This window comes from Eumetopias jubatus, unplaced genomic scaffold (genome assembly GCF_037043125.1).
Source record: "Eumetopias jubatus isolate StellerSeaLion01/CBP00866 unplaced genomic scaffold, mEumJub1_p1.0 scaffold_11, whole genome shotgun sequence".
Lineage (NCBI taxonomy): Eukaryota > Metazoa > Chordata > Mammalia > Carnivora > Otariidae > Eumetopias > Eumetopias jubatus.
Window position 1 is genome coordinate 57,297,669 of NW_028274817.1, and position 12,607 is coordinate 57,310,275.

At 38.2% G+C, this 12,607-nt stretch overlaps 1 protein-coding gene across 2 annotated transcripts in view; it reads right to left on the reverse strand.

Moving 5' to 3' along the window:
* The window catches only part of APOOL (apolipoprotein O like), a 122,847-nt gene that overhangs the window by 40,843 nt on the left and 69,397 nt on the right, over positions 1-12,607 (reverse strand). For both annotated transcript variants that reach the window (XM_028101391.2, XM_028101389.2), the window contains 2 exons: positions 3,664-3,783; positions 930-984 (listed from right to left, as the gene is read on the reverse strand). In XM_028101391.2, the coding sequence (XP_027957192.1) occupies positions 930-984; positions 3,664-3,783 (175 nt within the window). The remainder of the gene's footprint in view (positions 1-929; positions 985-3,663; positions 3,784-12,607) is intronic.

A 12,607-nucleotide genomic window follows, 5' to 3' on the forward strand; every position in this document is an offset into this window, starting at 1 on the left:
CAACATCATGGAGACATTTAAAATTTTAGCTGATCTTTCTGTCTCCCATACACATTTATTTTAACAACTGGCATAGGCCAAGAATATTAGGAAGATATATCTACTGTCAAATACCATTATCAAAATAAAGAATCAAATACAATTGCTTTCCAACATTAGCTCAAATATTCTAGAGTAACTGATTGGTATTAGTGTTTCCTAGCAATAGATAGCAAAATTCTACAGATTTTAACAGCAAATAGCACCTATTTAAACTAACTGATAACAATGTAGACATGTTTCCAATTTATGCTTTGAGTATATAACATGGGCTTTGCAGCTAAAACAGACCTCAGTTTGAGTCCAGGTGCTGCCACTTACTTCTTATGTGACCTTGGCAACCTACTTTACCTTTCTAAACCTCAGTTTCCTTATCTGTAAAAAGGAAATAATTATAGGGGTACCTGGTTGGCTCAGTCAGTTGGGTGTCTGACTCTTGGTTTCCACTTGGGTCATGATCTCAGGGTCATGAGATCGAGCCCCGTGTCGGGCTCTGTGCTCAGCATGAAGTCTGCTGTCCCTCTCCCTCTGTCTCTCCCCTGCTTCTGCTCACACTCACACTTGCACTCTCTCTCTCTCAAATAAGTAAATAAAATCTTGAAGAAAAGGGGAATAATTATAATACCAACACTCATAGACTTGGTATAGAAATTAAATTAGATAAATTGTGTAAAATGCTTACCATAGTGCCTTAGCATACAGTAATTGCTTAATAAATGATAGGTACTATTACTTTGGTATTGTTATCATAAAGTGCTTTACAGAGTATCTTCTCAGTTGGTAAAACATGATAATGAATAACTTACCACCTTTATTTTTTCTCACATTTAAACCTTGCAAGTTAAAAAGACGATAGAACATTTCTAATTATGGATGGTTCACTCACCTACCTTTTCCAAATTGTACTGTATCCATTATTCCATTTTTCACAAACACATAAACACCCTAAGCAAAAAGAAAAAAAAGGACATCTGCATTTTTGAAGATTTTGATAATTAAATCAAATATTCCACATTCATCAATATTAAAATGTTGACTTAGCATTGCACTCAAATCTAACTTTCCCATTTATTCACATGAGAATACTCGAACTTAGCTTCATTTCTTGCTTTTCATTCTGTTTAACATGGATAATACTTGTTTACTATTTTCCTCATATAAACAAGTAATGCCTATAAGTAGAGCATCTCACAGATAATTTATTGCAGAAATACAAAGATTTATCATCTTATTTTATAAAGATTTAGAAAAATGAATGGAATTTAAATAAATCATGGATAGAGGTATTTGCTGAGAAGCAACATCTGATTAATAAATATGTGGTAGCAACACCATGATTTGTGAAGAAAGTAGTAACAACAAACCTAAAGAAAGTACTTCATCCTCTTTTTCTTAGTGTGCATTAGAATGGCAAAAACCCTAAATAAGACATTTATCTCAGGATAGAAATCATCCTACACACACTAGTGTTTATATTATTTTTACATAGGAATATAAATTCTCTACAAATCAAGATTATATTAACCCATTGAAGTGATTAAAGTTTTAAATCAAATTTGCTCTTTTACCTATTTCTAACGAATTTATTTCAATGCAAGAAATATGGTTACATTAATTTACTGAGTGATAGGTACCATCTCAATTACATCAGAAGAAAAATGAAGGCAGAGAATGATTTACCCATAGTCATGCTGTACAATATTGAAGAAACCAGAAAACGTAACTGAAATATATGGTCTCTATCTCTGAACTAGCTGCTATGAAATCATGGTATAAAAACAAAAAGGATTTTTAAAGCAAAGAACATAGAAGTAGTTATATTACACAGTAAAGAGATAAGTCATTACTATTGTGATATCTCGGTATTAGTAACCTTGTTTCAGATATTTTCATGATGATCAGAGATGTAGAGGTTCATCCCTTCATTGTGGTTTCAAGCTGTATAAACCAGCACAGACCTTAACTGTCACTGAGTTACTTCTCTTTAAAGACTCTTTTGAGAAAACCTCACCTTTGAAGTTATAATACCTATTGACTGGTTGACTGAAAATCATGTAGCTGTTGAGGAAGAAAACTAGTCACTTCTTTTGGGAAGTCTTCCTTAGCTTGTTTAGGAATTCACTTTTACCACTGTGGCTCACTGCTACCTAAATTTGCAAACACTAAGGAGAGGAGGAGAAACTGAATATGCCCTGCAAGATTCTAAGTTTAATGCAGAATGCAATTTGACTCAGAAGTAATTTTTAAAGAATAGATTATGTTTTTAGGGGAAAATCAAAAAAAGTTATTTACATTGAAGATGAAATGCATTCAAAGTGTCCTTCTTCAACCTATTCACTTTAGCGTATTAACAGAATAAAAGTTCTTTTAGTCTTAAATTGGGTGATAGTAACAATAGCAATTTAAGGATCTTTCAGGAACAATTTACCTCACTGAAAACAAATTTGAGAACACTATGGAAAATTAGGTCTCAGGAGGCTTAAGTATGAATCACCCGGTTGTTGGTATATAGAGTTAGGGGCATGATTCAAACCCTAATTAGTTAATATATTCTCCTCTGAGATCAAACTATTAAGAGTGTATAATACAACTAATACTATTAGAGTTGTCTGACAGACACAAATTTTAAAAAAATAACAGCATGTATTCATCAGATGTTTTAAATATCATCTGGAATGACCAGAATTCACATTTAGTGTTTCATAAAATCATTAGAATCTTTTTTGAAAAAAGAATGGATTAGAAACAAAAAAGAACAAAGGTTTACAATTGGATAGGTTATATCTGAGAAAAAGTTGTGTGGTTATTAGGTCAGAATGATGAAAATGACATTGGAGATGTTGATGCTAACACACCTATGTTGTTGTGAGGATAGTGAAATATCAATATTTTATCAGCTTACTCCATCACTCTGCTGCTAGATAATGCTGACTTAAAGCTAAGTATTAAAGTCAGATGAATTCTATTTTTCCCAATAGCTGACTATATTCAGAATGGTCTTATGAGCTAAACCCACCTAGTTAACATTTTCCTTAGTCAAGTAAGGAACAATTGAGAAATAATTTCAGAACTTCTTGTAAGTAGCCAAACAACTATACATGAAAAATAACATAAATGCTTGCTCAACTATCTTAATCTATGTAGTAGTGGTACGGTAGATTAAATATTATTAAATATGGCCACAATTCTTTGCTGCTACTCATAATGAGAGGTGGCATCTAATTTCACTCCCTTTAAAACTGGGCTGGCCTTTGTGACTTAAAAATAGAATGCTGTAGAAGTAACTTTCTTGGACATCTGATGATAAATAAGCAGCTTATTGTTCGAGGCTCTTGTAAGAGCCTCGAACTGCCTGTGTAAGTTATCTGACTATGCTGAGATCACCATGCCTGATAGGCCACATGTAGGTGCTTTAGTCAACATTCCTAGCTGAGCCTAGCCTTCTAGTTATCTGTGACAAGGTACTAAAGATGAGAATGAAACTGTCTTAGGGCCTCTAGATCAACCCATTCACCTGATGAACGTCACTGAGTAACCTCTGTCAATACCAAATGCAACAGAAGAATCATCTGTCTGAACAAATCAGAAACCTCCAACATTAAACCACTATTAGAACTTACTTACCTTGCACCAGCCAATATAATGACCAGTTGTAGTGCGGATGGATGCAAAGCCCATTTGTAAACGACCAGGCTGTTCTTCAACATATTTAGACTGCAGAGGTGGTGCAGTATATATGGGGAGCTAGAGGCAAAAAAAGTTCATGTTAAAAATATGAAACAGCTGGAATTCCTTTTTCAGTAAAACTGAAGAGAAGTCATCAACCTTCCTGCTAAAAGCAACTAAAAATGCTGATAAAATATTTTTAAAAACATTTTAAATGGGAGAAATGATCCAGTAAGCTGTTATAAAGACTGTTCAGAATCCTAGACTAAAAAACAACAGAAATGCAGAGATAAACAATAAAGTCAGCTTTTACCTTGTAATCATTTGCTTTAAAATAGGATGGTTCAAGAGTATGGAATCAGGAAACAAAACCTAGAAAAAGCTTAAGGTGGGCAACCTAAGTGAGGACCCTATTAGTTGGTATCTCAAAGTTTTACATCCTCAACTTAAGAGTTAACTAGAAATAAAGAGTTCACTCCAAAGAACTGTTAGGAAAATTGACTGTCTCAAAGATTGGGCACCAAGTAGAGAGGAAAGAAGTATTTCCATTGGCAAACACAAGTGATAGCTCATATAACCTGCAGAATAAAACTAACTGGATAATATGAGAAATCTCAAACAAGAATACATTTAAAGTACTCCCAAGCTAGTAGCCCCCACATATACTTGGCAGAAACAAAATAAATATCTCCCCCCTGGAGGAAGCTACCAAGATGTCAAAGAATTACAACAGATAAAGTTCCAAGAAATATGAGCCCATAATTAAAAGAAAAAATAGAAAACACAAAGAAGGAAAAGAAAGTTAAAAACACAAGGAAGTATCTGGACAAGACATAGCAAAAACAACAAACGGACTCTGATCCACAAAGAATGTATATGTTAGAATATATAATATCAAATACATTTATTCTTGTTTTTAAAGAAATAAACGAAGGACCTATGGGTTAAGAGGAAGAGACTACAAAAGTTACCAAAACTAATGAAAACAGAGAACTTCTGGACTGGAAATTAAAAACGTAAATAAAGATCTCAATTGGGAGGCTGGGAAGATGGCCAAGTAGAAGGACCCTAAGTTTGCTTGGTCCCACAGATACAACTAAATAACACTGATGTAAGTGTAAAATAACCCAAAAAATGATGCAAACGCTGGCAGAACAAATTCCATGAGTAAGGTAGAGAAGAGACCACAACAAAAAGGGTAGGATGGGCAGAGACATGGTGGGGAGCTAAAAGGGCCCTGGGCATCCAGTCAAGAGGGAGCCTAGGGGGCAGAGAAGGGCAAGAAAAAAAAAAAAAAAGACTATCACAGTGGGGAGCTTCCATGGGGAAAACAAACCCCCAAAACATTTGGTTTTGAAAGCAAGAGGGGTCAAATTTTGTGAGTTTTTAAACTAGAGGGACTTAAAGCTTGGAATGCTAAAAATCAGTCTTGGCTCCTGGAGACCCCTGAGAGCATTAGGAAGCTGAGTCCTACCCTTAAAGAGACAGCACTAGAAGCAGCCTGCTGAGATCGAGTGTAGAAGCAGCAGTGTGGAAAATGCCTGGTGCATACAGGAAGGAGAGTTCTTTACTCATCTCAGAACACATCCCATATAGGCAGGGATCCCAGGGGGAGCCTTCCAGGAATAAAGGAGCTGGCAGGTGACATTTCCCTCCCCTGCCTCTTAGCATAAACACAAGGCCACCTGAAGGAACCAGTGCAACGCTGACACTCACTGCTTTCTTACACCAAGCCCTCTGCCCTGTGATTTGGCAGTCATGCTTGCCTCAGTCCCAGAACTGTGGTTCCCCTCCCCCAGAAGACCAGCATAAACCTCACCAATAATGCATCCCCTGACCCGCACATTTTGCAGGGCCTTAGTCCTGGAAGTAGTGGCTGATCACGGCCTGAGGACTATGTGCACACATTGCTAAAACTATGCCCCCTAACCATGCATGCTTTTTGAACCAATCTCATACAGCGCCAGTCTCAGAACCCACCAGTACCACCTTGATAAAAGTGGGCAGCCCGCCCACTACTTTCAAGAGCAGGAGATATAGCTGACTTTCCTAATACACAAAAACAGAGAGTTAGACAAAATGAAGACTCAAGAGAAATATGTCCCAAATGAAAGAACAGGACCAAACTACATCAAGAGAACTAAGTGAAACAGATACAAGTAGAATGCTAGATATAAAATTTAAGGTAATTATCATAAAGATATGCACTAGATTTGAGAAAAGAGCAGATATCAGTGAAAAACTTAACAAATAGACAAACATGAACCAATCAGAGATGAAGAACACAATGCATGAAATGAAAAATAAACTTGACATAATTAATAGCAGGCTAGAGGAAGCAGAGAAACAAATTAATGAACTGGAAGACAGAGTAATGAAAAGTAATCAAACTAAGCCATTGAGAAAAGAAATATGCAAAATGAGGATAGACTTAGGAAACTCAGTGACTCCAACAAATTCATTATATACACATTAAATGGACCTGAAAAGAAAAAGGGGACAGAAAAGTGTTTTGAAGAAATAATAGCTGAAAAATTCCCTAATCTGGGGAAGGAAACATATATCCAGATCCAAAAGGCACAGATATCCCCCAAAAATTCATCCCAAGGAGGTCCACACCCAAAACACATAATGGGGGGAGGAAGATGATGGAGGAGTAGGGCACCCTATTCCAACCAGTCCCCAGAATTAAGCTGGGTATCTATGAGGCTACTCTGAACACTGAGGAAATCAGCTTGAGATATAAGAAGACAGATGTGGCTCTCTACAGAGTATTACAGGCGGTTGGTTTCGATGTAAGAAGCGGGGAGCTGTGATTCTGTGGGCAGATATCAGAGGATAAATGGAACAGGGAAGGAGTCTGCCGTGGGGATCCTACACTGCCGGTGAGTGAAAGTCTCATGCACTGGGGACGGGGAACAGACTCGCAGACCAGGAGCAACGGGAAAAGGACTTTAGGGCAGCTGCCAGACGGAAACCTGGAGCAGCAGGGCTGAGCGTGTAAACTGGGGGGGGGGGGGGGGGGGGCTGGCGGTTTTAGAAGAACAAAGAGCAGAGATGTGCCCAAACCTGAAGGCGAGAACTGGGAATGCTCCTGAGGGGTACATAACCCAGCACTGCAGTTTATAGCAGCACTGACAGAAACAGAGATAGTGTGGCCTGGAGAGCTCAGTGATGCATAGAACAGACTACAATCTCTTTGCTCTGAGGCAGAGAGGTGGAAACAGTCTCTTCTGCTCTCTCAGAAGAGACACAGATGCCACGGAAATCTGCCAGAGAACAAAAGCCCCCAAAAACCGGTTTTCACTAAGCCCAAACCCTGCCACAGGGGTCACGGCAACTCTGCCCAAAAAGGGTAGCCTGAGTAACAGCATGGCAGGCCCCTCCCCCAGAAGACAAGAGGGAAAACAAGAGGCCAGCAACCCTAAGGTCCCTAGAAAACAGGTGCATCTTGCTTGGGTTCTGATCAATAATTTGGACACTGTACATTCCCTCAACCACCCCTCAACAGAATGACTAGGAGGAGGAACCCCCAAAATAGGAAAGACTCAGAGATTATGACTTATGTCACAGACTTACAAATGGATTCAGGTATAACCAGATGTCAGATATGAAATTCAGGCTAGCAATTGTGAAGACAATAGCTAGAATGGAGAAATCGATTAATGGCAACATAGAGTCTCTAAGGGCAGAAATGAAAGCTGAATTGGCAGAACTTAAAAATGCTTAAAAATCAGTGAGATCCAATCTAATTTAGATAATCTAACAGGTAGGGTAGGTGAGGCAGAAAAACAAATTAGTGACCTAGAAGACCAAATAATAGACAAAAAGGGAAAAGAGGAGGCCAGGGAAAAACAACTCAGAAAACATGAAAATAGAATCAGAGAAATAAGTGACACCATGAAACGTTCCAATGTCAGAATTACTGGAATCCCTGAAGGGGTGGAGACAGAGAGGACTAGAAGATATATTTGAGCAAATCGTAGCTGAGAACTTCCCTAATCTGGTGAATGAAACAAACATTCATATCCTAGAGGCAGACACGAACCCTCCCAAGATCAAGGAAAACAGGCCAATGCTCCAGCATGTAATAGTAATACTCGCAAATCTTAGAACCAAGGAAACCATCTGAAGGACAGTTAAGGGGAAGAGATTCCTTATGTACAGACGGAGGAATATCAGAATAATATCAGACCTATCCACAGAGACCTGGCAAGCCAGAAAGGCCTGGCAAGATATATTCAGGGTACTAAACAAGAAGAACATGCAGCCAAAAATACTTTATCCGGCAAGGCTGTCATTTAGAATGGATGGAGAGATGCAGAGCTTCCACGACCAGCAGAAACCGAAAGAATATGTGACCACTAAGCTGGCCCTGCCAGAAATATTAAGGGGGGTTTATAAAAGGAGAAAGACCCCAAGAGTGATACAGAAAAGAAATTTACAGGGACAATCTATAAAAACAACATCTTCACAGGCAACATGATGACAATTAATTCATATCTTACAATAATCACTCTCAATGGGAATGGCCTAAATGCTCCCATAAAATGGCACAAGGTTGCAGACTGGATAAAAAGACAGGAACGATCCATATGCTGTGTACAAAAGACTCAATGTGAACCTAAAGATATATCCAGACTGAAAGTGAAGGGGTGGAGATCCATCTTCCATGCCAATGGACCTCAAAAGAAAGCTGGGGTAGCAATTCTTATATCAGACAAATTAGATTTTAAACTAAAGACTAGTTAGAGACACTGAAGGACACTATATCATTCTTAAAAGGTCTATCCAAAAGAAGATCTATCTAACAGTTGTAAATATCTATGCCCCCAACATGGGAGCAGCCATCTACATAAGCCAACTGTTAACCAAAATAAAGAGTCATATTGACAATAATACATTAATTGTAGGAGACCTCAATACTCCACTCTCAGCAATAGACAGATCATCTAAGCAGAAAATCAACAAGGAAACAAGAGCTTTGAATGACACACTTGACCAGATGGACCTCATTATACAGAACATTCCACCCTAAAACAACAGAATACTCATTCTGCTCGAGTGCACATGGAACTTTCTCCAGAATGGACCACATACTGGGTAACAAATCAGGTCTCAACTGATACAAAAAGACTGAGATTATTCCCTGCATCTTCTCAGACCATAATGCTTTAAAACTGGAATTCAATCACAAGAAAAAATCTGGAAGAAATTCACACACTTGGAAGTCAAAAACCACTCTGCTCAAGACTGTTTGGGTCAACCAGGAAATCAAAGAAGAACTTAAACAATTCATGGACATGAATGAAAATGAAAACACATCAGTCCAAAACCTACGGAATACTGCAAAGACGGTCCTAAGGGGGAAATACATAGCCATCCAAGCCTCACTCAAAAAAAGAGAAAAATCCCAAATTCACCATCTAACTCTACATCTTAAAGAACTAGAGAAAAAGAAACAAATGATGCCTAAGCCATACATTAAAAGAGAAATAACTAAGACTAGAGGAGATATCAATGAATTAGAAACCAGAAACACAGTAGATCAGATCAACGAAACTAGAAGCTGATTCTCTGAAAGAATTAGTAGTATCAATAAACCACTGGCCAGACTTATCAAAGGCCAGACTTACCCAAAAGAAAAGAGAAAGGACCCAAATTAATAAAATTATGAATGAAAAGGGAGAGAACACGACTAACACCAAGGAAATAGAAACAATTATTAGAAATTATTACCAACAACTATATGCCAATAAGCAGAGCAACCTGGATGAAATGTATGCATTCCTGGAAACCTATAAACTCCCGAGACTGAAACAGGAAGAAATTGACAACCTGAATAGGCCAATAACAAGTAACGAGATTGAAGCAGTGACCAAAAATCTCCCAAAAAACAAGAGTCCAGGGCCTGATGGATTCCCTGGGGAATTCTACCAAACATTGAAAGAAGAAATAATACCCATTCTCCTGAAGCTGTTTCAAAAAATAGAAACAGAAGGAAAGCTTCCAGATTCATTCTATGAGGCAGCATTATCTTAATCCCCAAACTAGGCAAAGACACCATCAAAAAGGAGAATTTCAGACCGATATCCCTGATGAATATGGATTCCAAAATACTAAACAAGTCCCAGCTAACAGGATCCAACAATACATTAAAAGGATCATCCACCACGACCATGTGGGATTTATCCCTGGGAGGCAGGAGTGGTTCAACATTTGCAAATCAATCAATGTGAAAGAACACATTAATAAAAGGAGAGAGAACAACCCCATGGTCCTCTCCATTAATGCAGAAAAAGCATCTGAGAAAACACAGTATCCTCTTCCGATTAAAACTCTTCAGAAAATGGGGTTGGAGGGAACATTCCTCAAGTTCATAAAATCCATGTATGAAAAACCCACAAGGAATACCATCCTCAATGGGGAAAAGCTGAGAGCCTTTCCCTTAAGATCAGGAACATGTCAAGGATGCCCACTCTCGGCACTATTGTTCAACATAGTACTAGAGGTCCTACCAACAGCAATCAGAAAACAAAAAGAAATAAAAGGTATTCATATTGGCAAAGAAGAAGTCAAACTCTCTCTTTTTGCAGATGACATGACACTTTATGTGGAAAACCCAAAAGATTCCACCCCCACATTACTAGAACTCACACAGCAATTCAGGAATGTGGCAGGATACAAAATCAATGCACAGAAATCAGTTGCTCTCTTATACACTAACAATGCAACTGTAGAAATAGAAATTAAAGAAACGATTCCATTTACAATAGCACCAAAAACCATAAGAAACCTCAGAATAAACCTAACCAAAGGGGTAAAAGATCTACTCTAGGAACTACAGAACACTCATGAAAGAAATTGAAAAAGACACAAAAAGATGGAAAAACTTTCCATGCTCATGAATCAGAAGAATAAACATTGTTAAAATGTCTATGCTACCCAGAGCAATCTATACCTTCAAGGCCATCCCGGTCAAAATTCCAATGACATTTTTCAAAGTGCTAGAACAAACAATCCTAAAATTTGTATGGAATCAGAAAAGTTCCCGAATCGCCAAGATAATGTTGAAAAAGAAAAACAAAGCTGGGGGCATCACGTTGCCCAATTTCAAGCTATATTACAAAGCTGTGATCACCAAGACAGCATGGTACTGGCACAAAAACAGACATATAGACCAGTGGAACAGAACAGAGAGCCCAGAAATGGACCTTCAACTTTACGGTCAAATAATCATCGACAAAGCAGGAAAAAATATGCAATGGAAAAAAGACAGTCTCTTCAATAAATGGTGCTGGGAAAATTGAACAGCTATATACAGGAGAATGAAACTTGACCATTCTCTAACACCATACACAAAGATAAACTCAAAATGGATGAAAGACCTCAATGTGAGACAGGAATCCATCAAAATCCTACAGGAGAACATAGCCAGTAACCTCTTGGACACTGGCCACAGCAACTTCTTTCAAGATACATCTCCAAAGGCTAGTGAAACAAAAGGGAAAATAAACTTTTGGGACTTCATCAAGATAAAAACCTTCTGCACAGCAAAGGAAACAGTCAACAAGACAAAGAGGCAACCCACAGAATGGGAGAAGATATTTGCAAATGACACTACAGATAAAGGACTGGTATCCAAGGTCTATAAAGAACTTCTCAAACTCAACACCCAAAAAGCAAATAATCAAGTCAAAAAATGGGCAGAAGAGATGAACAGACACTTTTCCAAAGAAGACATACAAATGACTAACAGACACATGAGAAAATGTTCATCATCATTCGCCATCAGGGAAATTCAATCAAAACCACATTGAGATACCACCTTACACCAGTTAGAATGGCAAAAACTGACAAGGCAAGAAACAACAAATGTTGGAGAGGATGTGGAGAAAGGGGAACCCTCTTACACTGTTGGTGGGAATGCAAGTTGGTACAGCCACTTTGGAAAACAGTATGGAGGTTCCTCAAAAAATTAAAAATAGAGATACCCTATGACCCAGCAATTGCACTCCTGGGTATTTACCCCAAAGACACAGATGTAGTGGAAAGAAAGGCCACAGGCAAACCAATGTACCTAGCAGCAATGTCTGCAATAGCCAAACTGTGGAAAGAGCCAAGATGCCCTTCAACAGATGAATGGATAAAGGAGATGTGGTCCATATATACAATGGAATATGACTCAGCCATCAGAAAGGATGAATACCCAACTTTTACATCAACATGGATGGGACTGGAGGAGATTATGCTAAGTGAAATAAGTCAAGCAGAGAACGTCAGTTATCGTATGGTTTCCCTTATTTGTGGAACATAAGGAAGAGCATGGAGGACATTAGGAGCAGGAAGGGAAAAATGAAGGGAGGGAAATTGGAGGGAGAGATGAACCATGAGAGACTATGGACTCCAAGGAACAAACTGAGGGTTTTAGAGGGGAGGGGGGTGGAGGGATGGGTTAGCATGGTGATGGGTATTAAGCAGGGCACGTACTGCATGGAGCACTGGGTGTTATAAGAAAACAACTATCGTGGATCACTACATCAAAAACTAATGAGTGACTAACATAATAAAATAAAATTTAAAAAAAGAAACATAATAGTTAAAATGGCAAGAAATGGTGATAAAGAATTTTAAAGGTAGCAAGAGAAAAAAAAAAGATACATGCATACAAGAGAAACTCCATAAGGCTATAGCAGATTATTCAGCAGACATATTTCAGGCCAGAAGACAACGGCATGATACATGAAATGAGCTGAAAGGGAAAAATCTGCAGCCAAGAATATTCTATTCACCAAGGCTATCATTCAGAATAAAGGAGAAATAAAGAATTTCTAAGACACACAGAAATGTAATGACTTCATAACCACTAAATTAGTCCTAGAAGAAATATTAGAGAGGACTC